The sequence below is a fragment of the Amblyomma americanum genome, chromosome 2, assembly GCF_052857255.1.
Source record: "Amblyomma americanum isolate KBUSLIRL-KWMA chromosome 2, ASM5285725v1, whole genome shotgun sequence".
Lineage (NCBI taxonomy): Eukaryota > Metazoa > Arthropoda > Arachnida > Ixodida > Ixodidae > Amblyomma > Amblyomma americanum.
The window spans coordinates 101,495,852-101,522,813 of NC_135498.1; the positions used below are offsets into that span (position 1 = coordinate 101,495,852).

At 47.8% G+C, this 26,962-nt stretch overlaps 2 protein-coding genes across 2 annotated transcripts in view; both read right to left on the reverse strand.

The window, feature by feature from the left end:
* Nucleotides 1–806, reverse strand: part of LOC144118877 (uncharacterized) — a 43,278-nt gene extending 42,472 nt beyond the window's left edge. Inside the window, exon 1 of the mRNA XM_077651660.1 lies at nt 756–806. The gene's annotated coding sequence lies outside the window, so the exon portion shown is untranslated. The remainder of the gene's footprint in view (nt 1–755) is intronic.
* A 6,374-nt stretch (nt 807–7,180) lies between these two features.
* On the reverse strand, nt 7,181–26,208 carry LOC144118878 (uncharacterized). Its single transcript, XM_077651661.1, has 4 exons — nt 26,088–26,208; nt 24,531–25,006; nt 8,430–8,604; nt 7,181–8,077 (listed from the first exon to the last, which is right to left on the reverse strand). Exons 2-4 carry the CDS (start codon nt 25,004–25,006, stop codon nt 7,694–7,696), a joined length of 1,035 nt encoding a protein of 344 aa, XP_077507787.1. The 5' UTR covers nt 26,088–26,208; the 3' UTR covers nt 7,181–7,693.
* Between the last annotated feature and the right edge of the window lie 754 nt (nt 26,209–26,962).

Here is a 26,962-nt window from a genome sequence, read left to right on the forward strand (position 1 = left end):
CTCCTTTTTTTGCAAAAACCAGTGTTTTGACCTGTTTTGTTCTTTTATACCTGCTTAAACAGAACTGATGCTGTCCTCCTGACTGAAAGTTGACATAGAGGCCTTAGCTTTTGTACTCGGCGTGTCCAGGTGATCTCCTGTACACATATCTGAGTGCAGGCCTCTTAGATGAGCAACTGTTGTCTAAACAGGCCCTTGAAAACATTAGCAGTGGTCAGGCAGCAGAAAAAATATCGCCGGTACAACACCTCTACCGTTGAACGCTGCATACAGATCCTTGAGCTAATCCGCAAAGGCACGAAGCTGCCGCTAAATGTCACGAGAGGATGTCACACAAGCTAGCCGAGGAAGGAGCCATCCAACTAGACACAGACGCCGCTCATTTCCAACATTGTGCCGCCATAGCTTGTCACGACTATTGTTCAACGGCTTTCTGAGGGACACGCTGTCACTAATTTGGAGCTCATTGCCATAAGCCATGCCATTACTCGAATAGTAGGAGGACAGGATCTGGCTCCTTGCACCTACCACGTTCACACTGATTCACAAGTAGCGAACACCGCCTGCCGTGCAGGGGTGTATGCTATTCCGTTCTTAACACTGTGCCGTTCTTAACACTATTCGAAGAGGAGCCCGTCGCCTGCCAGAAAAGGGCTACACTGGAGTTGTCAAATGCTATAGTCATCCTGCTCACGAAGGAATCACTGGGAACGAAAAGGCATACTAGGCAGCGTGCGCTGCCGCTCTTTACGCACCTTCGCATAGATCCACACTCGTTTCCACTTCTTGGGTTCCTGCTGACCTTGCCCATCCGTCGTCGCCTCCCATGCATAGGCCCGAGACATGGCATCAAGCAAAACGCTATCGCCGCTGTGTTCTCCAGCACACACTCAACCCTGAACAACTATATCGCCGCCCACCAAGCACATTCCGAAGGGTAGATGCGGTACTTCTGCGCCGAGGCCGGATTGGTCAACTTCTGCCATCAGGAAATTGCACCTCATAAACCCGCACTCAAACCCGACCTCTCCGTACCCGGCATGCTCGGCCAGAGGCACGACCGAACATCTTCTGTGGAGTTGCATTGCTTTTGACGCGGTACCGAAAAGAACACTTCATTCCCTGGACAGGCACCTTCCTGGCACCCTGCAGGATGCGATCGATCCGTTATCGCACACCGTACCATCAGACACACTCCGGCACTGGCGGGAGTTTGTTCAGTACTTCAAGGTAGAAGAAGGGCCTGGCTGGAGCCGACCTCGGAACAACCAACCTCGAGGAAGAAGAGGACATTGGTTCTCCACCCCTACCGCCACCTCCATAAAGCACTATCACAGTCGGGCTCGCGGCTCTTCACGGCATTAATGTCGACAATACCTTCGACGTACACTTTCCCGGGTATAGAAACCTTCTTCCTGAATCTGTTTTTTCTGCGCAGCTCTGCACCCGCCTCAGTGGCTCAGTATTGGGGTTTTCGGCTACTGGGCCGGAGTTCTTGGTTTCGAACTCGGCTGCGGCGGCCGCGTGTCGATGGAGGCGAAACGCAAAGGGCGCCCGTGTGCTGTGCGATGTCCGTGCACGTGAAATGTCCTCAAGTGGTAAAATTATTCCGGAGCCCTCCACTATGGCACCTCTTTCTTCCTTTCTTCTCTCACTCCCTCCTTTATCCCTTCATTACAGCGCCGTTCAGGTGACCAACGAGTTGCGAGACAGATGATGATGGAAATATTTATTGTAGTACAGGTAGAAACTGGGGAAGAGGAGGGTGGTGTCCTTAGTACTGAATTCTATTGTCATGCGCTACTGCTCTTGCTCGTTCGATAAGCTGAAGTTGATGTCATTCTTCCGAACTAGAAAGTGCCGTCTCCCACCCCTCCCGCTTTGGCAGGGTTATAATATCAATGGCTTGGTTTTTTTATGTTAAAGCCTGCTCCCCGCAAAATCTTCAGTTTGATTCGATTGAATCTGGGTTTATGGCGTGTAATGTATAAGAACTGTGGAATGTCTCAGTCTGTAGCCTACGGAGTTAACTCTCATCATGTTTGCTCAGGTTTCTGGGAGGTGAGGAATGTCTCCCACATAATCTGAGGTGCTGCAGTATCTCTTTGTATGTTGTGAGTGGATCAAACTGGCCCAATTCCAAGGTACATCTTACGGGGTCCAGGGCGAGAAAAGCTCGGGCTGAGTTGTGTGCGAACTCGTTCCGCTTTATGCTTTAGTGGCCAGGTATCCACATATACCCTTTGAAGTCACCTTAAGCTTGTCTGTTTTGGAGGCTGAAGGATGCAAGCGGGACAATCCTACCTTTAATGAAGTCTTGGTCTGCTATTTTTCAGTCTGTTAATATGTATTTGGAAGCGGAATGTGTGGCCGCGAGACCTATCGCCACCTCTTCTGCTATTGTGTTGTGACTGACTGCTGTAAGTCCATCGACCGCCTGACCTTTGTGGACAACCGCAACTGCAGCTAGTACACCTTCGAGACCCGCGAAATCGACGTAGAATACGCCTTCTTGCATGACGTAGTGTTTGTGGATTCCCTTTGCCCTTGCTTGTCTTCGCGCCTGGGGGTACGTCGGGTGCATGTTTTTTGCACGGCGTGTAGCCTTGAAGCATCCTCTGCGGGCGCTTGGGGTGGCTTGTTTAGCAAGAAGGTTGCGGGAGCACTCAATATTGAGGTTACTGAGGACCCTTCTCCATGTCAGGGTCGTTGCCAGTCGGACGAGTGTAGCCGTGAAGTGTGCCTCGATGAGTTCGTCGATGGTTTTGTGGACCTCTAGTGGACCAGTCGCTTGGTTGATTTTGGTATCGGTAGTCCCATCGCTCTTTTATAAGCCATTCTAATTGTGGTGTCGAGATGCTTTACATTAGGTTTCTTGAGGCGAGGGTATGGTGCTCCCTCCCATAGCCCATGCTCCAATAGCCCATGCTCAGGGGGCAGTCCAAGATTTCGGCTGCTGACCCGGTGTATTGGCGCGTCGACAGAGAGAGGTCGGGGGTCCTCGGTGTTAGGAGGGGTGTGCGACATATTCTAGGGCGATTTACCCAGCGCACTCCACCACAATATATACTATACGGCTGATAACAAATTCCTGTATAAAGCGAAGGGTGTTATTGTCTTTCACACCGCGTTTCCTGGCGGTGATTCGGGTAATTATTCGGGCAACTTGTTCACTCACGTTACTTAGCTTTCGTAGTGAGAGAAAATTATTGCCCTTGTTGTTGATATGAAGGCCGAGAATGTTGAGTATTTCCAGTTCGTGCATTGGGGTGTTGTTGATCTGGATTTCTATGGTGTACTGGTTCTTCCGCGGTCATTTTACAAAAAGCCCTGAATTTAGAACAATTGTTCCCGCTTCCTGGAGAGAATTTTATAGTGCCCATACTGCCTGTTGTGGTCTGTATTGTAATGACATCTGCATACAACGCATGATGTATGCCTGGAATCTGATTTAGTTGGAAGGTAAGATCTATCATGGCTATTTTTGAAGAGAAGTGGAGAGAGCACCGCTCCTTGCGGGGTACCTCTTGTTCCCATTTTAACTTTATTAGTGTATTGCGCTCCGATGTTGATTTGTACCTCCTGTTAATTGAGTAAGCTGTGGATGTAAGCATATGTCCGTGTCCCGCAGTTAACTGCTTGGAGATTGTCCAGCATTTTGGAGTAGTTTAAGTTATAAAGTTCTCTTTTCAAGTCTAATGTCAGAATAGCTCTGCTCTTGTTTTTTCATTTAGGATCGATAACTTCTTTCTGAGTTGAAGAATGATGTTCTGCGTTGATAGACGAACTCGAAACCGAAAATAGTGTTTGGTAGGGGCTCTGATCTTCGAGATAGTTTGACATGCGGTTGTGAACCACCGTTTCTATAAGTTTTCCCACGCACGATGTAAGCGATATTGAGCGCAGGTTCGCTATGCTGTCTTCTGTGCCTTGTTTAGGAATGATATTCACATTAGCAATATTCCAAGCTCGTGGAATGATGCCTGTTCTCCAACATTTGTTGTAGTAGTCCGTGAGTTGCTAAGTGCTGTAGTATCCAGGTTAACAGTGAGTTCCATCGTCACCTTGTCTAAGCCAGAAGCTCTTCATCGCCGCAGTTGCATGAGTGCTGCCTGAACTTCCTGTAAAGTGAACTCCTCATCGGGCTCAGGGTTGCTTTTTCCCTAGTATTCTGTGTTGGAGGGTGGGTCCTGCAAGTTACAGATGTATCGTTTCGCAAGCTCCAATGCGAGTTGTTGGCCCGAGCCTCGAAGGGCGTCTAATGCCAGCTGGAGGTTTTTGCTTTCTTTCTCCTTAGCTCTAAGGGGGTGAATAAGGAGTCTGAGAAGGTTCCACATCGTTTTAGCATCTAGCTTCCCCTTGAGGGAGTCGCATTTGGCGAGCCAGTTATTACGAGCGAGTTCCAACGCATTTTTCAGATTTTCGGTGAGCGTTGCTATTCTAAGTTTTAATCTGCGATTATGCTTCTGGATTTTTCACTTCCTAGTGAGGCTTCTCCGCACCCCACGTAGGTGGAGCATGTGGTTATCGATAGCCGGGTTTTCTTCTGAGGTCTTTAGTGTTTTGGTTGGCTGGTCCTTGTATTGAAGCAGTGAGGAGGCCCAGTCGTCATAGTTACTGTTGATTGGTGGAAGCGCCTCTGCACTATCTTTACGGAATGTCTCCTATTCTGTTAGTTTAGCTTGGCTTATCGGTGTACTTGACTTGTTGTATTCCAGGCTAATCTCCAGAATGTGATGGGCATTTCCATTTTGTCTCCTGTATTGCACCACTCTTAGTTTCCCGCCTTCCTCATTACGGTGAGGTGCTGCCATGTGTCTCTAGATACACTCTTGTGCAGTCCAGCCGGATACCGTGGGTTCGTTAGAATAGTAAAATCCATATCTGTGACAGCTGTGGCTAGTTTCCTGTCTTTCCTGTCTTATTTTGAATGTCTCCAGAAGTGGCTGCTAGTGTTGAAGTCTCCTACTATGAGGAGTGTCGAATTTTGGGCAGTTTGGAGAGCCTTAAAAGGCTACTAAACACCGTTTGAACGGATTCCAGTTACGCTTCAAAGGGATTCTCTGTGTCACACATGCTGACTCAAAAAGAATTACGAGAATCGATGCATAGGAACGGGAGTTATTCAATGAAGAAATCTCAAAATACAAGGAAACATAATGCTGCCCTCAACTCGATTTTAGCACAGCTTCCCATTCCCATTTCTCTCTCCCAATGACGAGACTCAGGGCGACTAATCAAAACAGCCTATCTTAGCACGTGGCGGAAGTTTGCACTCCATGGTTGCCTGTTCTCTGTAACTCGTTCATGCCAAGGCTGGCAGCGCTGTTTGTATGGTTTCAACAACCGTGTGAACGCCCAGCTGACCCAGCTATGCTTCACTGTCACGTCGACAGCGCAGAACCGAACACTGATCAGTGACGTTCCCTTACTTATGGATCTGAACTCGAGCGCGAGATATTGCGACGCTGTGACAGCATGCGCAAGATATCAGACACATTTAGCATAGCGCGTACCGCTATTGCTTACCGCCAACCATCGCCCGTCGCTCCTAGCGCGCTGGTTGGCCACGGCGAGCAAGGAGTGCGCGCTGTTGACGAGAACGTGGCGCCACCTGGCGCCCACGCACGGTGATTCTCTACAAACTGACGATGCGCACTGCCTGCTAAATGTGAAATGAACGCATCTTGAATTGGGACAGAAACGAACGCATATAGAGTGCAATGGTTCGATCGGATCGCTTCCGTAAAGCCGCTCTCAGATACATAGAGAGTAGCCATAAGTGTTTAGTGCTAGGTCGTAGAATGTTTACAGACACGCGCAAAGTCCTTCGATGCAAAAAGCAGCCAGTGCCTCTGGTGGCGTCTTCTTGTTTTACTTGATTTACAGTCCTTTTATCCAGGGCAAACAAGCTGGTTTTGTTAAAGTAATATAAAACACAAAAACTTGACAAAATGTATTTCTAGTTATTAACCCAATTTTCAGTGTATTTACTCTTTGTCCAATTATCAAACTCGCACAAAGTGATCTCATATCCGGTGCTAAAAACCGCCACTTTATGGTGACACCGTCAGCGCCACGAATTTCTTTTGGCGAGCTAATTAAAATATTAAAAACCACAGTATACGTAGTACGACCGATGCTAATAGCGTCACTAAAACTCATTCTATGCAACCAACAAGCAAAAAAATGCACTGAAAATGTCTTTCGGGGCTCCTTTAAGAAATATTTCACCAAATGTGACATCCGTTTGCGGTGTGGTAAACTTTGATAAACGTGTATTCAAGTTCTCCGTTCATGTTTCAAGTCCTTTGTTGCCACCGTGAATTCCTTATTGACTAGGACTGACGTGGATGTACATTGTTGATGTGTGGTGTACCCCATGAATTTTGCGCCCATGTTTACTTCTTTTACAGCTATAATGTCTGGTTTGACTTCTAAGGAGTCGATATTATGTTCGAAGGTTGCCTCCTCCTGCTGTGGTGTTTACAGTTCCATTGTAGGAGGGTGAGACTAGGTCTGTGTTTGAGCCATGGTGAAGAGTTAAAGGTTGAGAGATTCAATGTCAGGCTCTCGATCCTGTGCGTACCCTAGGCCACGGCGTAGTATGTGGGCGCGTTCCTGAAGTTTAGGCACTTTGGTGCGTGGAGCTTTGTTAACTTCTTGAACTTTTTGTTCTGATTCAATACTTCTTGCCTAGAGTTGATAGATGATGGGGTCAGTCATGCGCTTAATTGTATTTTCGATCGCACTGTCGATAAATGCTTGGATGTTGCGTGTAAAGGCTTCAAACTTGGCATTAAATTCAGCTATTTTGGCGTTTATCTTACCTGACAGCGCCTTACCTGACAGCGCTGACAGCGCCTTCAGGGGAGTATAAGGCTCAGAAAAGGAGCTACATAATGATACACGGCAACTTGGTAGACCTGCAAGTACAAGGTGAGCATTTCCTTCTACCACGGCTAGTCGTGGTCGACTCGTCGTACGGTGATAGGTGTCTCTGACGACTCAAGCTCGCCCTGGCCTGTGTGACGGTCGGTATGCTACTTGATTGCTCATGTGGTGGCTCACACTAGTTTTCTGATGTTGAGTTTCCAGATTCCATGGTTGGTAAATCCCATCCTCGTGGCCAGTGTTGTGTACTCGTGCTTTGCAGTCTCAGAACCAGGCAGCTTGCGACTTCAACAGCGAACAAAGAAAAACTGGTGTTTATTGCGAGAGTGTGTCGACATGCATAGTGTCTTTGCAGACCAAGAGAAATTGCGGGGCCTTGCGGCTGTTTATATGCAATTTGGTCAACAGCGTACTGACCCGCCAGGTTTTCTTGATGACGATTTCAGAACAATCAGGCCGCTGCCAAACATGAAAGTGAGCATGTGTACTTGGTGCCCGTTACACAAAAATATTACTTTTTGCAAATACGTTGCTAAACTCTTGCCTCAGGTCATCCGCATTGTGCTCAAATTATATTTACTAACGCCTTCTACTTGATTAAGGAAGACAACTGACAAGATGTTCATGTTTAAAGTATACAAACAACTTTACCTAGTGGCCATAAAAAAGCAGAATTTCCTTAAGTCTTCTGACGACCCCCCCCCCCCCCCACCCCTTACTTTTTTCTGGCACCAACGGATGATCGGTGTCTGGAGTACTGTCAAGTCTGTGGAACGTGAGATCGGAGCGAAAATTTTGACTACTGATTTCCTCGAGCCAGCCAGCCGTTATAGTCGCTGATACACTTTTCACGGTCTTCATTTATGTATTCCGCTTCCATTCTCAATCTCTCTAATTCGTCTTCGCTGTTCTCTAACACAGCCGTAAATTGGAACAATGGCTGGCAGTCATTGCACTGACTGCAATGCTTTGCTAGATTTCCTTTGTCTGTTCCTAGCGAGCACCGGTGCTGTCTTAGCCTCTCATTCAAGCATGCTGAAGTCTGGCCCACGTAGTGACGTCCACACATCAGTGGGATTCTGTACACTACACCTTTCACACAGTCCACAAATCTAGTTTCGTGGTTTGTGTTGCAGTTGTTGTCCGCCCTGCCTTCGAGTTCCATCGCTGGTGGATGCCGGGCCTGTGAAAATCGATCGAGGTGACAGTTGAAAACAATTTTCATGTGCAACATTTCACGCATGTGTGGGAAATAAATCAAGTTCCACCTGCACAGCGAGCAGATCGGATGAGCTAAGCCTATATCAGAGCTCATCCTGAGTCTAAAATCTTCGCCAGACGTACCGACGAACCAGCGAACCAAAACCACAAGCCAACCTGGTCAAACACATGCTTTCGCTCGTCTGCTCGGTATAGCTACGTTAAGGCCCTACCACTTTTTTGTGCTAAAAAGAAATGTCATGTTCATTCTGCAGTATAGTACACCTATCGTTATCGAAAGAAGCTCGGCTTGTGCACACTCTGTGTTTGCTTACCGCTGAGGGTCCCGCATATTCAGGCTGCGAGAAATTGTCCTCGGCTTCGCATGGAATGCCGTTATCTTGCTCCATTGTTTCGAAACCCACCGTACGGCGCCCATCAGTGGCGCTCCACTGATAGCAGATAGGGCGCTCATATGGACGGGGCCTTCCACGCATCGATGTGCTTGCACTGCGTTTCAAAGTGAAAAAGTGCTCTGCATTAAACATTGATGTAAACCTAATCTTCTATAAAAACAGTTTTACTATTGCTGACAGCCACTAGAGGCAACAAAAGCGCCTCAGCGACTCCCGCGAAATTATGTGCGTTGCCGAGACAAAATAAAAACGTGTTTCTGGACCCTACTGAGACGCACTTTACCGCATGTGTCAGAAATTAAAAAGCGTCAATATAAATAGTCTGTGCAATGCACAAGAAACGTAATTAGTTTGCCTTTTTTTGAGCTAGGCGGATAAGCATCTCCGCGGTTTTAATTCGATCGCCATCGCAATATTATTGCTCTCAGTTTTCCGACGCAAAACACCTACAGCTAAATTTATTTCCTCCTAAGCGGCAGAATCTCTGGAAAATTGATATTGAAAAAACATAATCTGTCAGACAGGCACTGTAGGTAATGTGGTGTGAGAAATTGCTTTTTTACCAAGAGCAACATGGTGTTCGAAACCACTGAGCAATTGATACTATTACGGTTCAGAAAATCTGTCCACACGTGTTCGTCGATGCACATCCTACTTCTAAAGTTCCTGTTTGGAGCATATTCATTTATTGAACTTTGTAGCTAACAATATAAAATGCTCCAGCAGCAAACTGTGCTGAATTCGATGCTAGTAAGATGTCCATTCTTCTTTGCATACTTTGTTGTATGATGTGCCACAAATACTTTCTTGCCCTCCCTCTTAACAACAAACTTGTTGAGAAAGAATTTCCTTTCATAGCGCATGTGCCTACTTTGTATGCCTCAGCCTTTTCTATATTTAAATCGAGCATGTAATAGCACCAATCCGCTAGAGCGTTAGAAAAAAAAACGCCTTTTAGATAAGCGTAAAACTTATATTCGCCTGGAGCGCCCACCGTGGCATTTGCAAATAGGTCAGGGTCGCGGTTACTGCGCCCATCACACATGGCACGAAATCTTCAGGAGAATATGGTAAAGAAAACACTTTCGCACCACCCCCACTTCAAGTGCCATGATCTTGTCGAAAAAATATTTTGTCCCTTTTGCAACTGCTCATTGTTTTCTTCTAATCAACAATTCTTTCGAGTCAACAAAAAGATTACCTCCTGATACAAGGATTCTCTGGAATGTGTGAATGACAATCCAAGGCGTGGTAGTGTGATAGTTTTCCAACAGTTTTCGAATGGAGCTACCATGCGTCCCCCATGCGCTGAGTCTACGCTCTTAGTTGTTGTTCTCCCTTGCATTTTCCGATAAGTTTAATAAAGCAGCACCGTCTATAGACCTTTTCACATTTGCCTTTTTGAGCGCAGCCATATTACCACTGGAATGTGGCAGCAGCGTTCTGATCGGCGCATTTCATAGAGGAATCAACTGCGCATGCGCCGCACAGTCCAACACGCAGCTCCGCTAAGCAAGCTGTGAACAGTGAAAAGGTCTACACGTACGGATTTCAGTCGCCTCGGTTCTTGGGCTATGAACTACGCCCTTTTTGATGTTGTTGTTGTTGTATGGGGTTTTATGGCGCATAAGCAACTATGGCTATCATGCGCCAAACACAAGGTTAGATGATGCTATGTCAAGTGTACAGAGGTTACATTATAATAGATTTAAAACACTGGCTTTCTTTAGAAACTTACAAACAAGTGAAAATTCGACGAGTGTTTGCTCGCCTAAAAGCAATGCGGGATGAAATGGAATGTGTTCATTGTAAAATACTGTAAAAACTTTTTGCCTAAGTTCTTCGAGATGCGAACATGAAATTAAAATGTGATTTACTGTGAGCTCTTCACCACACATTTCACACACAGGTTTGTCTTTTTTTGTTAATAAGAAATTATGGGTGATGTGTGTGTGACCTATGCGTAAACGACATAAAATTACTTCGATAAAACGCTCTTTATGGTGGCATGATTTCCATTCTTTTATAATGGGCTTTATGGTATGCAGCTTGTTGTGTCCTTCATTTTCCCAAGAAGCTTGCCACTTGTCTCTTAGTCTGCTATGCACTAACTTCATGTAATCCCTAGGAGGCAAATTCACGCCCTTTTTGAATGCGACAGGCTGTTCTTTCAGAAAAGTTTCGCAAATACAGAATATATGCAGATATTTAAAAGGAACCTCTCGGACGCTGGTTGTTATAACCTTCTCAGCGAAACCAAACATCGTTCGTACCACTGAAATTACACTGGCGAATGGCGAAGAGTCGACGTGCACCCGATACAGTGAGCTCATGTCACCAAAAGCACTATTCTAAGACAAAGTGCGGTATCTGCGCAAAGAACAATATATCACTGGCTTGTTGACAGAAATTGTTTTTTTTTTTAATCTTAGCATTAATATATGCAGACAAGACTTTGGAAACGAGTCTTCTTCCACTGCACACGTACGAATAGGTGTCCACTTCTGTATGGAGGCACTCTAAAGACGCCCTGTAGAGGAAGGCCCACGAAGTCCTAGGGCCATAGGTTCACGGGCTGTCTATGAACTGTCTCCATGGGATGTATTCAGCCATTTACACACACTCTTCCGCTAACGCCCAAAGCAACGCGGGTCTACAGAATGGACGTTTAGAATTGGGGGATTCTATCGAAGAGTGGGATAGCGGAATAGCGGGGTGCCAACACGCATGCGGAAGTCTTTAGAGATTTTAGAATAGGATGACCCTATCGCTTAAGGGCATAGGAGAATAGTGCGCAGGCGCAGTCCATACACGGAGGGAGGGGCGTTATTGTTCAGCGCCTGCGCACTGGCGCGCTGCTATTCCCTTATTTCCCTAACCGATAAGGTCACCCAAATCTAAATGTCCCTATTAAGGCCCGTAAGATGACTGTCCTGAGCATGCACACTGCCGCTCCGCTTTTCTTCTATTCTCGTAATCGATAGGTTCTCCTATTCTGAAAGTCGCTAATATAAATAGTGGCGAGAAGAAAGCAAAGGAAGGAAGGAAGGAAGGAAGGAAGGAAGGAAGGAAGGAAGGAAGGAAGGAAGGAAGGAAGGAGGGAAGGAAGGAAGTAAGGAAGGAAGGAAGGAAGGAAGGAAGGAAGGAAGGAAGGAAGGAAGGAAGGAAGGAAGGAAGGAAGGAAGGAAGGAAGGAAGGAAGGAAGGAAGGAAGGAAGGAAGGAAGGAAGGAAGGAAGGAAGGAAGGAAGGACGGAGGCAGGAAAGCCGCCCTTGACAACAAGCGGGCAAGCTGGCGTTCCACATCACCTGCCTATTTGTGGAACTACTGTTCACAAAATAATTAACCTGAAGCTGCAGCACCGATAGCGACTCATTCACTTGGCAGACGCCAGTAGCAAAATACACGTGGTTTGCAGATCTTTTTGAACTTATCAAACAATTCGCACGATACGTGAACAATGCCATACATTCTATAAGCAGTCGCGTGCAATAATGATCCTTCAAGAACAATTATAATTGGAGCTCCGAGAACATACGCACCAAGCACAGCAAGAACGTGGCGTAGCCTCAAAGCCTTAATGTACCCCACAAAAACCAAATCGGAGAGCAACAAAGCTATTCAAAGACTAGTCCATCAATATGAAGGAACAAACGAAGAACTTTTGGAAAAAGTCCCTGTCAAGTGCTACGAAGCCGAGCGACCCGAAGCGTACACGGGTGAATACCGCGGCCGGGAGAACTCAAACCTGGACAGGGCGATTACCAGGGAAGAGGTCTTTGCGAGAGAGAGAGAGAGAGAGAGACTCTTTAATGAAGAAACAGAGAATTTAGCCGGCGTTTCAATATCGCTGGCATGCTACTCTGCGTAGGGAGGGGAATTTGGGAGATAAAGACTGAAGGACAGCAGCGTGGAAAAGGTGAAAAAAAAACGAAGATAAAATGCAGCCATGAAATGGGTACTAAGGATGCAGTGGCGAGTATTGATGTAACCTATGGAATGATGGAGTGCAAAGTCCGACGAATGGGCTGACGAAGTTCACTGCAAGAAGAATGCATGAAGGCAACCTGCAAGTGAATTTAGAGCTTATTGAGATGTCCAATGTCTTTTAAATATGTAAAAAGAAAGTTCATTGCAAGTCTCTGTTGCCTGAAGCAGGCTAAGGGGCCTAAAATTTTGTCCATTGTTAGGGGCACTGGGCAGAGCTTCTGCATGCAATGTCCATAGTACGCACGCTCGTTAGCATACGCAGGGCACTCAAGCAGGATATGTTCCACAGTTTCTATCGAAGCACAGTTGTCACAATGCGGACTGTTCATTTGTCCAAAACGGTATCGCAGGCCATTTGTATATGCAGCATTCAGACGAAGTCGGTGATAAAGTGTTTCGAGTTGTCGAGGAATTCTGGGTGAGAGTCTTGATCTAAGATGTGGGTCGATTGAGTGAAGAAATTGGTACTGATGTGTCGGCAAACTCCAAAGCCGATACGTTTCTTCGTACGCAAAACTTTTAGCCATTTGGGACGCATCAGATTTCGTGAGAAAACTTCGAACGTATCTCTGATGTTGATGGCCCTTACGGGCCGCTTCATCTGCTTTTTCATTAGCCATAATGCCACAGTGAGCAGGTACCCACTGAAATGTTATGCAGTGGCCTGCGGCAATAGCTAAATGATGGATGTACCCAATGTCCAGGGAAACTGGCTGGTGATTCGTTTTCTTCAGCAGGTTGGCCAGGATCTGCAGAGATGCTTTTTAATCGGTGAAGATAACCCAACGGCCGGCGGTTGGGCGCAGGATGTAAGAAACAGCTTCCTTAATGCCGTGAAGCTCAGCTGTTGTAGAGGAGGTCCTCCGCTGCAGCCGGTAAGAAAGGGCATGGCCTGTTGAGGGCACATAAAGGCCACAAGAAGAAGTTTCTTTAGTAGTTGAACCATCGGTGAAGATATGGGTGTGCTGCGTATATTCTTCGGTTAAGTAGGCGAGAGTAGCTTGCAGAAGTGCTGCCTGTGGCATGCGGCTCTTTGCATTCACACCTGGAACAGACTTCTTCCCCTTTAGAGGAGAGAGTGTTCATGGAGGAAAGGCCAGAGGTAGTAGTTTCTGAGGCTGATTAATAGTAGGAAGGGGCAGGAGCTGCACTGCCTGGCCAAAGCTAGAGTTGCTGTGAGTTAGGTGGACACGGTGTAGGAAGTGCTTCTTCCCTTGCAGGACACGGCGGAGATGGGTACGCATAGTTTCCTGGGCGGCAATTACCTCTAGTGGGAGACATCCTGCCTCCGCTACTGTTCCTGATGCAGAGGAACCCTTTGGGAGGCCAAGACATATTCGCAGGCAGTTGTTCCGTGCGGCATTGAGAGTCTTATTGCTTGATGTAGATAATCTTTGAAGCACTGGTAGACAGTAGTGCAAGGTTCCTTCAACGTAGGCTTTTTCAAGCAGAAGCATTGATCGGCAGTTGCTACCCCACCTTGTTCCCGCCATGAACCTGAACACTTGCGATGCTGCAGTAATCCTCGCACGGAGTTTTTTTTATCTGAGGTGACCATGACAGATTATAGTCGATTACAACACCCAGGAATCGCTGAGATCGTACATATGGCAGCGATCGTCCGCCTAGGAGCAGCGGATATCGGGTCATCGTTTTTCTTGTAAACGCCATTGCAACACTCTTTTCTGGCGAGAGACGAAGACCTCTGGAAGCCAGGTACATCTAAATGTGCAATAGTGCTCTCTGAAGACGTTGCTGGGTAATATAGCGCGAACGTGACGCGGTCCAGATGCAGATATCATCAGCATAAATTGTTATGCGGACCCCTCGCGGAAGGTGTCTTCTTATGTGAATAAGAACAATATTGAACAGGAGAGGGCTGAGCACCGCTCCCTGTGGTACGCCCCTCTCCACTGCGTGAAAGCGTGTTGGACCGTTTGGAGTGGTAATAAAAAAATGCCCAATCCACTTGTATAGCCTTCCTCCAAGGCCAAGACTGCCAAAGGCTGCGAGAATTGCATGGTGAAAGACGGAGTCATAAGCGGCCTTGATGTCTAGGAAAACGGCAGTTGGGATGTACCCAGCATGAAGGTACTCCTCAATTGATGAGACGAGGGCGATGATATTGTCAGTCGCAGACCTGTTTTGACGGAACCCGTTCATTTCTTGGGGGAACTCATTTCGGCTTTCTAGGAACCAAGTTATGCGCTTGCAGATCATGCGCTCCATGAGCTTACCTACGCAGCTCAGTAGGGCAATGGGCCGGAATGATGCGTAGCTTGTTGGCTGCTTACAGGGTTTCAAAACGGGCACGATTTTCGCCAGCTTCCATTCCGTGGGGACCTCACCAGCCATCCAGGAAGAATTGTAATACTCCAGGAGTCGAAGACGGGAGGTGTGGGGTAGCTTTGCAATGGTGTCATAGGTCACCTCATCATGACCCGGAGACGTGTGCCTGTTTGTCTCCGCGATAGCTGTGGATAGTTCTTGCATTGTGAAAGGCAGGTCTAACGCTGGCACTGCCGCCTTTGGGATGCCTGTTTGACCATCTGCGGAGAGTGTCGAATGCCCTGACCCTGCCGACAGCAGCTTGCAGTATTCTTCTGAGACTTCTTTTATAGATTTTTGTTCGTGAAGGGAGAGTGCAGCGAAGGGGTGGAGTTGTTGAAGTGGCGTGCGCATACCTCTAACTATCCGCCAAATATTGGTTACTGGTTTGCGCACATCCAGCGTAGAACAAAAGTCACGCCACTTTTGCCGACTGAGTTTATCCATGTAGCGTCGAATGTGACGTTGTCCCCGTCGGCATGCACGTAGGTCATCGAGGCTTTTTTTGCGCAGAGCTTTCCTTTCAGCTCGCCTGCGTACAGCGCAAAGCCTTTGGAATGTGTCATCATTTGAAGGTAGGTTATCATTTTTAGCTGTAAGTTGTGTACTCGCCCTCAGGCAATACGCAATTGTCGATGCTAATTCCTCATTGCGAATTGCCGCAGTAACTCCTCTGCGTACAGCGTCCTTGTATGCGTCCCAGTCTGTAGATTTTATAAGGAATTTCTTTGGGTTCCTCTGCGCATGGAAAGCCGATATGAGGATTGGGTAATGGTCGCTTCCACGTGTCTCCAAATCAGTGCACCAGCCAAAGTTGTGGGTGAATGAACTTGTGACAAATGTCACGTCGATGCTGCTGGTAGTAGTCGGGCCTCGGAGGTAGGTGATGCTGCCGTCATTTAATGGCTGAACTGAATGCTTGGAGAGAAGTTTTGCAAGCTTGGCACCTCGGGCACATGTATGTGAGCTGCCCCAAATTTCATTATGAGCACTGAAGTCTCCGCAAATAATATGCGGAGAGGGCGTCCTTGCTATCAAGTCTTCAAGTCTCAAAGCATCAAATGGCGTGCCTAGCTCAAGATATACTCCAATCAGAGTGTACTGTTGTCCTGCAATAACTGTGACAGCGCATACGTATTCATTGTCGCTGTGAGGCGGGACATCAACCGGTGAGGCCGGGATATCCTTGCGAAAGCCTATCAGTAATCTGCTGACTTTATCTGGTCGTTGTGAATGATGGAAATAGTATCCATTGAGTTGGAAAGTTTCCTCGACGCGTGATTCACAGATGACTATGAAGGGGAAGCGGTACGCTCGCACGAGCTGTCGGAAATCTGAGAGTTTAGAGCGTAGCCCGCGAGCGTTCCACTGGAAAATGGTGCATGTACGAAAGATGTTGTGGATTGTCAGCTGCGGTGAAGTTCTCGCTGTGGAAGCCATGATTACTGAAGTGTGGTATTACGCCCCTGCGGAGCGTAGGAGACCGACACCAACGGCTCCATTGCAAGGACAGCTTCTACTTCTGGGAGTCTTCCTGACGAGGGGTTTGCACGGATAAGAGCCTTGATGGCTGCAAACAGCATCGGAATCAGTAGGCATGTGACATCTTGTTCAGAGCTTCCGGTTTGCTGCCTGCCGCTGATCTTTTTGTTATGTTGTGGCGCCCTAGGGTCAGAGCAAGCGACGCTGTTTGTCGGGTCTTGCGGCTATCAAGGCATCAACCCGGAACACAGCAACGGGCGCAGACAAGCTTAGGAACGCACTGATCCGCAATCTGAGCGATGAGGCAGTCACGCAGCTGACTGATTTCCTCAATGCGCACTGGGTTGCGGGAACAGTGCCGGAAGAATGGCAACATTCGGAAGTAGTAATGATACCCAAGCCAGCGAAGAAGCTACAAGAAGAAAATCTCCCACCGATATCACTTACGTCATGCCTCGGCAAGCTTCACGAGCGGGTGGTAACATGAACACTGCAGCAACACATGGAAGACAAAGATCAGTACCCCCACAGCATGTTCGGATTCCGCACCAAATTATCTACGCAAAACGTCCCCCTACAGATCAAGGAAGAAGTCCTCAGCAACATTCCATACAACGGAGAGAACGTGATAATGGCCCTGGATGTCAAGGGCGCATTCGACAACGTTAGCCACGCAGCCATCCTGGAAAGGCTGGACGGTCTAAACAGCGGCATGAAAATACACAGGTATGTGAAGGCATTCCTCTCAAATCGCACGGAACCAGTGGGATTAGGAGACCTGCGAAGTGACAAGTTCCACACCCCCAACAAAGGAACCCCGCAGGGATCCGTCATTTCACCGATTTTGTTTAACATCGCAATGATAGGATTGGCCCGTAGACTAGAAAACATCGAAGGCATACAGCACACCATATATGCCGACGATATCACGGTCTGGACCAACCAAGGCTCCCTCAGCAAAAAAGAAGAATGCCTATAAGCAGCAGCAACGTGCGTAGAAGAATACGTCAAGAAAAGAGGCCTCGCCTGTTCAACGAAGACGCCTGAGCTCGTCAGAGTCAGGCGAGGAAGGCGATCGGAGGAAGATCTCAACGTCATCCTCGAAGGTCAAAAAATACGGCAGAAAGGACTAATTAGGGTGTTGGTAATGTGGGTGCAAAGCAACCAGCGATGCACACACGCCATCGGCCTCCTCAAACAAGCAACAACGCAAGTCACCCGAATGGTCACCCGAGTATCGCAAAGAAGAAACGGTATGAGGGAGGGGGACACAATAAAGCTGGTCAGAAGCCTCGTGATTAGCCGAGTCACGTTCTCCCTCCCGTACTACAACACCAACAAGGGCGAAAGGGACCAAGCCGACGCCATCGTGAGGAAAGCCAGAAGACAGCTCTCCACCTGCCAGTCACCACATCAACGGAGAAGCTGCCGGCCCTCGGATTTCTCAACTCGTTCGAGGAACTCAAAGAAGCGCAACTAGAGTCACAACGAAACAGGCTCCAGCAGACGACCATTAGCAGAGCGCTCCTCATCAGACTGGGGCATCAAGCAACACTTAGAGCAGTGCAGAGAACAGCGGGTCTGCCTGATAATTTCCGCAACACCATCAAAATAGGCTCGCTCCCTCAAAATATGTATCCATATTTACACGCAGCTAAGCGAAATGCCCGAGCGAAATATGTAGAAAAGTACTTGGCAGTCAAGGCGAACACAGTCTACATGGACGCCGTGATGTACCCCCGGAGACGGGGAACAACGGAGCATAAAGTCGTCGCGACAGTAATAGGCTAAGACTATAAGGAGATCACTTGCGCGTCGGCACGGGACTGCACGGTAACCGAGGGAGAGGAAATGGCGGTTGCTCTAGCGGCCGCGGAGGGTTATCGCGTGAATAAGTCCTTAACAATCCTCACAGATTTGCAAGAGGTATGCCGTAACTACATTAACGGCAGAATAAATCATAAAGCGCTCCAAATCCTCCTCCGCGCAGGCCTACCCAAATATCACATTGGACACACCATTTTCTGGATACCGGGACACACCGAGATAGAAGGCAACCAAAGGGTCGATAGAGTCGCTCGCGAGTACACTAACAGAGCCCTCTTGAATGAACACCCGGAGTATTTCTTGAGGGTAATCCCGAGAAACTCCGGCATTCTAAATTATTACAGAGGGACGAGACTTAAGAATCCTCCTCCTCACAACAAATTAAATCAACAAGAAGCAGTTTACTGGAGGAAGCTTCAAACCGGAACCTTCCCCAATTTACACATCCTTAGCAAAGTGTTCCCGAACCAATACAGGGACATCTATCTGCCCATGGTGCGGTGCAACACCCACCCTATACCACGTTACTTGGGAATGTGACAAAAATAAAGCATTCCATGGATCAGAAAATCCGAGTGCGGAGCAGTGGGAGAGTGTGCTCTCCAGCGGCAGCCCAATCCTCCAAAGAGGATTGGTAATCCATGCCCAGCGAGCGGTTAAACTCTGCAGTGCCCTGGAATAGGGGCGCCGACCTCTGCAAGACGGACGGAGGGAGACATCTGCTGGAAGATGAAGACCTCTGACTGACCGAAAGACCTTGTTAGAGCATTAAAGCGTATGCTATCCTATCCTATACGCGACAAGCCTGCAGTGTGGGGAGAAAATGCTCAGGCTATGCACAGGCGGCAACAAAAAAAAACCTCGAGGAGTTACGTCTCTTGTTGCAGGTGCTACGATCTGACGAGTAAAGCAAGCTGATAAAAAATGAAGTGTCGCCAAATCTACAACGTGAATTCCTAGCTGCATTCAATTTACTATAATTCCATGCTCCAGGGGCGTCTATTAGGGTAAATGGCCGTCATTTTAGATTAATAAACCTTCTAGTCATTTGTATTCGAGTTTTGTACGCAGTACAACTTTTGTTTGGATGCATTCGATTTTAAACGCAAGAAAGAAAGCTACAATTTTCTGTGTTTAAAAACCGTCGCTTCAGATTTAGTCACTGCCCACCTTCCTGTACCTAAGCCGGCGGTATCATTTCCTCTTTAATTGGGGACGACAGCGCTCGCAGACTTCTATTTTTTGTGTGACAGAAAACAAAGCAACATTTTCATTCAGTTTTCTGGATTGGTCAAAAAGGTGCAGAAATCACTTCATCATGAACTATTTGGCATGGCTTCGAGATTTTTCGAGCGAGGTGACGAATCACAAGCCACTGACCAGGCTGTTTCACCGGGAACGGCCAATTCCGCACATGGCCGCGGGAAGAATCCAGCGCTGGGCCCTGTTGCTGTCGGCTTACCATTATGATCTCGAGTACCGCCCAGGACACCTAAATGCTAACGCAGACGCGCTCAGTCGCCTACCCTTGCCGGGCTTGGGTGAACGAGAAGGGCAAGGATCAATGGAATACGTGCTTTATACACGGGGCCTAAATTCCATGGCCCTTTCCGCTCGGCAACTAGCGGACCTAAGCCGCTCGGACGATAAGCTTCAGCGGATCAGGGAGTGGATCTCACGTGGCTGGCCACGGCACTTATCGGCAGCACAGCAACACCTGATGCCGTACTTTTCTCGCCGTAACGAGCTCGCCGCCAGCCACGACCTGATATACTGGGGCCACCGAGTAGTGTTGCCGGAGGCGGCGCAGCGATGCATGCTAAAGGAACTGCACGACAGTCACCCCGGTATCACAGCCATGAAGCGCACAGCTCGAGCGCTATTTTGGTATCCTGGACTAGATAGGGACATCGAATTGTTAGTTCAAAGTTGCCCTCAATGTCTTCAATGCTGGCCCATGCCAGCTGCTGAGGTTCCGTCTCCATGGCCAGCGAGCCACAAACCATGGTACAGGTTGCATATGAATTTTGCAGGCCCCATCGATGGCTACCAAATTTTCGTTTTGGTTGACGCCGAGACAAAGTGGATGGAGGCCATACCTTTAAAGACCGCCACAGCAGAGACCACCATTCAAGTACTTGCGGGTGTTTTCGCACGGTTTGGCCTACCATACTGCTTGGTATCGGATAACGGACCACAGTTCACAAGTGCCACCATGTCTAGTTACTTGCAGGAAAGCCATGTGAAACACGTCCGAACAGCCCCACACCATCCTCAGTCAAATGGGTTGGCGGAGCGGGCCGTGCGGACGGTAAAAGAAGGGCTTCGAAAGAATTCAGCAGGGACATTGCAAGAACGACTAATCAAGTTTTTATTCCGTTATAGAACGACACCTTTGGAGCGAGGGAAATCGCCAGCGGAACTGCTGCTGGGTTTCAGTCCCAGAACCAGGCTGACGGCTTCACTCACGGACATCAAGGTCACAGAAAATGATTCCGGTGAACCTGTGCCAGCAGTGACAAAATCACCAACACGTTATCAACCAGGAAAGCCTGTATGGTCGCGCCAGTTTCGGTCTGCTCGGAAATGAATGCCTGCGACTGTGGTGTCCACGACGGGAGCGCGCATGGTTACTCTAGAAACACCGGAGGGATCGCAGCGTCGCCACGTGGACCAAGTCAGGCCTCGGCTCGACGTGGGGTCGTCCCCTAGCAAGCCGAGCCCAGTCCGGACCCCTGACGAAGCTCAAAGTAGCTCTGAGGAGGCAGAAGATCATCAAGGGACGGAGACACGGGAAGTCCGCTCTCAAGCTGAAGACCAACCACCACGTCGCTCGACACGCCCACGGAAGCCACCGGATCGTCTCACTTACTCCAGCTTAGGGGGAAGGGATGTAGTATTATCAAGTACGCGTGATAAGTTATCAAGCACGCAGGCTGATGTATAGCTTGAGCCAAGACTGTTTCACACGTGCCGCGTATCATGCCAGTCATGTGTCATGTGACCTTTCCGGTCTTTATAAGCCAACAACACCCAGCAATAAACGTTCTTTGTTCTGCCACTACCCGCCGGCTACGTTCCGTTACTTCATCTTGCACAGAAGGAAATGAGAAGGACACAAAACGCAATTTTCTTTGTGAGAAGCCGTTGCCATCTATTCATTATCATCGATAGAAATTTATTTTCGAGCCCTGTATATTCCATACATCAAAAACCTCCCTGAACGGTCCTGATGTTTCGTAGTGCAGTATTTGGACGCAGCTCTTAGGTACGTGAACCATAGGCTGTCGCGCACGGAACACGCTGTTGTGAACGACGGCGTCACAACCTCAGCTTCGGCGGTGACCGTAACGATAGGAATCTACATCTTAAACTTCTACCGCTGAAGCATCGGCGCAGCGGCGCGCCCAAGCGTCGCTTTTCGCAGCAGCCGCCACAGAAGGAGCTTGCCAGACTGTGCCGCCCTCTCCGTATCCTTCTCCCTAGCTTTCCGCCTCATCCGCCACCGTGATGAACTTCGCGAGCACGAGTGACACTGTGACGCCGTGACACTTGACCACAGAGTATGCGGCAGGCATGCACGCAGATGACAGGCACGTCGCGCCGTCTGGCTCTCTCGGGGGGGGGGGGGGGGGGGGGGGGGGGTGATCTGCGCACGCGCAGTATACCGCCCACGGAGCCCCAATCTTCCAACCAACCCAGCCACCAAGCAGTGGCACCTCGCGGAAGCGGTTCACGGTGGCGGATCGCGGATTGCTTTATGCTATAACTAGTCCTGTTATTGCATAATCTCTTCGCTTTTGGCGTATTCCAACCTCCATTTTGCTGCGCGCCCACTCTGACGGTTACAACAGCCACATGGACACTCATGCCAGGAACGCGGACTTAACAACTCCGCTCGCAAAACGGCTGACGCTGATTGGCCTGATATTTTTTATCGGGGGAGTCTTGGGGCGAGTAGCCTTGTAGACGCTTCAACAACCGCTAACTATTGTTGGCATCAAGCGTAAAATTGAGTTCTTTTTATGTAAGAAATAAGAAATAGCCTCTCTCTTCCGCTTCCCTTGTTCTAATTTATAGTCATGAGTTCATTTCCACACACCTTGTCAGTTTGTGCAGAAATAAAAACGCGGGGAGGCAGCAGAAATGTTCCTGACAGCTAGGAAACGATATCCGCAGCATTGACTTTAAAGCGCAATTTCGCAGTCGTCTGCACGTATAATTATTCCTTCTTATACGTTAATAATACGTTCTGGGCCATTATGCACTTTCATAGCCAAATGCCTGCTCCCCTCCATGCTGCTACTCGCTGGGCCAGCTCGTAGTGTGTTTATAGAACTTAAAACGTATATTAGACGGACACGAAAAGAAGTTCATTCCCGTCAAGTGGCGAATAATAAGTTTGGCAGGAAGAAAAAAGATTTCAACGACTATTATATTAGACAGCTTAATTCGATCCTCTTGAACCATTTCGGTACCGTAAAGGAGAGCCAACCTTTTAGTCAAGATCAACCGATGTAGCCAGTGGCCAGCTAGGCGTGTCAAATATCGCTATCTTACACGGAGCTTCTGACATCACAGAATCGTAGTTTCATCTAAAATTTCATTTATGCGAACAGCTGCGAATAGTTGCGAATAGGTTGGGCGAATAGTGCTTTTTCAAAACCGAATCGAATAAGATTAATGTATATAATGCCCATTCGAATGTCAATCGAATCAGATACGAATCGAAAGTATATACTAATTTTCGCTACTTGTGCGAACATTCGCGCTAAACGAGCAATCGTGCGACACACTGAAGCGGCAGGTGCTGCACTACGGTATAGTGCTCCAATATAGTTGAAGCCGTAGCTGTTGAAAGAAACATTAATTTCCACTAAGGGTTAGAGACACGAAGTCTGCGTACTAACTGTGGAACCTTCAAGTTTTACACATACGACAATAAATTTTCGATATTGATGACGCACAGCAAACAATTACAGCCCCATCCCAACCGGCACTCTGCTCTGGGCACACAGGTCGCCGGCGGCAACGAAAGCATTTAGGATCATCCTCATAAGGATGTAACTGCAGGTTGTAACTGCATAAGGTTCTAACTGCAGTGCCGTGCTCTGTTCACAAGCCAACATGACAATGCTTCATGGAAACGCTCTAGCTGATGCACCTGCTGATGCAGCGATACTTGAGAAATATGGTTTAGAAGAACTTCTTGTTGGGATAGATGATGCATGTTGTAACAAAATAACTATAGCGCAACCAAGACCAGCGCAAGAAAGGACCGCACAGAAGTGGCCCTTGAGAGGTCCCACACTGATGTGTCGCGATCTTCGGTCGCATCGGATCTTCTCTCGCTTTATCTGACTCAGTATAGGCAAACAATCCACCGGATGATTTGGGAAGCGTTCTGACGCGGTCAGACTAGAATGATGAGGAAGCTTTTTGAAACTTTCACTCTCTCTAGTGCGCGCGAATGAACGCGATTTTTGAAGAAACAACTGATTCAAGGCCTTCACCGCAATATTATCACGCCGTTTGGGGGTAAATTGCGAACATGTTCAAAACGCTGCAGTAAGCTCCGTAACTCTAAATCTCTCAGTGTTTCCAGCTTTTTGGTGTGCCTCTCCAAGGCATAATATGAGATGTGGACACCAGCACTTCGAGTGACAGCGCGAAAGACTGCCACTTGCCTCGAACAAAGAATTAAGAAAAACAATGTAAGAATTGATAAATTGAGTATTCGCAGTATAGAATACTATATGTTTTTGTTGAAAGTTCTCAGGCATCTTATGATATTTTTATTTGTGCAACAGCTGGCCAAAACCTTATTGCTCGTTAAACGGTATGTCCTCGTGTTCATGTATTACAGTCTATTTTTTTCTCTGGAGATGTTTTTCTTGAAATAACTAAACACCCCCCCCCCCTTTGGCTGATCAATAACAATCATCATCGTCAACCTGACTACGCCCATTGCAGGACAAATGCCTCTCTAATATCTCTCCAACTGACCCTATTCTGCGCCAGCTGCGGCCACCCTATCCGCGCAAACTTCCAAATCTCATCCACCCGCCTAACTTTCTACTGCCCGCTGCTACACTTCCCTTCCCGTGCAATCCAGTCTGTTGCCCTTAAGGACCATCAGTTCTCTTGCCTTCGCATTAAATGCCCTACCCAAGCTTCTTCATTTAATATTATAGGAAATCCTGCCTTTGTAACCCCTCTTTACGTGTTCTTTACAATGCTTTGTGTAAAGAACTTACCAAATATGTCAGCATTTTATGTCTCGTAATTCGCAATGCTTCTCTTTTCTCTTAGCGAGAGAAGCTATCATTAATATACTTGTGCATTCGGTTCACACAGATTTTTCTCTATAAATAAACATGGTAATGTAGCTCACCTTCGCGAGTTCATGCCTTCGCATCTTGAATGGTGGGCAATTATACCTCTTCTCGCAAAGCCTCCTCCACACTGAGGACATTGCACTTGGGCATTCATGCAGTCCTCTGAGAGATGCTTCGAGAGGTCGAGCAGTTTCCCACTGAATGTGCAGCCAGTACGGTTCCCGCCGTTGTTCGGGCAGTACACCTCCCGTTCAGTGAGGTCTCCTAGCGAGCATTCGAGTTTTAAGACATCCGTCTCCTTGAATCTTTCTCCGTCTATGGGGCATTTTGGAGTGCCTTTCAAGGTCAGTGTCTTGCAAAAGTCACAGACGCCGTGCCTGCATGGCAAGAGGTTTATCACCGGCGGGACGACGCCGCAGAGTCTGCAGACTTTAGTCCGGGGTAGACTCTCCCTAAAGGAGACGGTGCACCAAGACAAAAGCTCGTGGAATCCCGACAGTTTGTAGCTGCTACCCCGAGTCGACGTAGTCATCTGGAAAACAGGAAAGAGATGTCGTCAACAAGACCTTACATACGAGGTTCCCACATCATTGCCTGATGCAAATATTTACTGCCCGGTATATTGGCGTCTCACACAAGGCTGTTTCAGAAAACTTTTCTTAAGAACGCAAACGAATATTTTGCATTCGCGTGCTTATTGGCCGCGTAAAAGGACACAAATGGGTGCGAAAAAAACTTTAGCTGATCTTAAGATATAAAATTGAAATTTTATATGTATAGCGGTTGTTGCATGGAAGACTGAGTAATTTTTAAAAATAGGATTTTTCTGGCAAGAATATGTCTTTTGCGGCATGGTATTGCCGGGTTTGGCGGATCCCAGGAAAACAGTGAATCATCTTAACTAGTAAAATGCTTAACTAACTTCCAATAAACTTTTTACCTATTAGAGTTAGGCGTCTAGTTGTAATTAGATATTAGAGAGAGATTAGAGATGAGTTTTTGGAATTTCGAAAACGCGATTACCCTCGCCGCTGTGGCTCGACAAAATATGGCTGCATCGTGTGAAAATACATGCACTTTCGAAAGCATGCAGGCAAAGCAAGCCCTCCAGTGCACGTAAGTAGTCGAAAACGCCAGATTTCGTCGAGCCGCTGCGCCAAGGCTAGTCGCGTTTCCAAAATTTTAAATACTGATATAACTGTAGCTAAGGACCGGCTACAAATCTCTAATTGCAAGTAGGTGCCTAACTCTAATAGTTCAAAAGTTAACTATTGGAAGTTGTTAACCGGCTTACTAGTTAATATGATTCACCTGTGGTCTGGTGCCCGCCAACCCACGCATTACCATGCCACGAAACCCATATTTGTACCTAAAAATCCCGTTTTTGAAAATTACTTAGTCTTCCTTGTACCATGCAGTATACTGTTCTGTAACGGTGTCTCTGGGAACTGCCTCGTGTCGTTTTCAATAGCATTCGTGAAAGATTCCTTCAGCCTCTTTCGCTAATGTACACGGAACGTTACTCGAAAGAACTTTAGTATACCCTTGGGAATATTCCTGGTTTCGGTTTGCAAAACACTGTGCAATATCTTTCCAAATCACTTTGACATTACCGTGGAAGCTTCTGTGAAGTCGACTTCGTTAACTGCTGTGGAAGCATTCGGTCTTAGGTGCCTTCGCTCTCTGAGGAGAGGATGGTTATGAAAAAAGGAAGGGCATGGTAGCTTTTTCGTGAAAGAGCGTGCTAGAATATTGTTACAAGAGGAAAAACGCGACACCTGTCACGCGATGGTCTCCGCCTCTCCTAGCACGGCCGGACTGAATGCAGCGGCGCGCGCTCTCTCTTGTGGCCTCCGCATTCGCCTGAAGGACAAGGGAAATTTTTCTCAGCGCCTCGCGCCACCTCCCGCCGTGTGACGGCGCGATGGGCCTGCAATCCAGCAGCCGTCGGGCCGTCGTAGCAGCAGCCGGACGCGAGGCTTCAGCTCGTGCTTCTTTCTTGCAAATTTCGAGCTTTTAGGCACTCCGAACGTGGGCGGGTTTTTCATTCCGGGCTTGGTGACATTGATCCTTTTCCTTTCAGCGGCTTTTCGTCGGCTTCTGATGCGAATGAGTTGAACAGCGGGGGACCTAAGCTTGCGGCACCGAGGACGTAATTGCGCCTATTGCTGTATGTGTGATGTGGTTCACATACCGTGAACTGTAGTACAATCTTTGTCCGTAAAGTTCCGAGACTTAGTCCATTAAAAAATGCGTTTAACATTGAAATCATTTGTGCAGCACCCCTTCTAAATATTCTCCCTTGCACTCTATATACAGCTTCCAACGCTTCTTGAGATCTTAGAAACAGTTGGAAAACGCTTCTTGTGGCAGGGCTGTCAGCTCCTTTGTCGTGGCGTCTCTAATGGCCTCCGCGCTCCCCATCCAGCAACCTCTTAGGGCTCTCTTCACACGAGGAAGCAGGAAAAACTCGCATGGGGAGTGGTCA

Bases quoted from the DNA above. Each gene is read 5' to 3' on its own strand.
- LOC144118878 (XM_077651661.1), bottom strand. From the start codon at position 25,006: ATGACTACGTCGACTCGGGGTAGCAGCTACAAACTGTCGGGATTCCAC. The intron at 8,605-24,530 runs GTGAGCTACATT...TTTGAAACGCAG, and splicing joins GAAGGCATGAACTCGCGAAG to TGCAAGCACATCGATGCGTG. The intron at 8,078-8,429 runs GTAAGCAAACAC...CGATTTTCACAG, and splicing joins AATATGCGGGACCCTCAGCG to GCCCGGCATCCACCAGCGAT.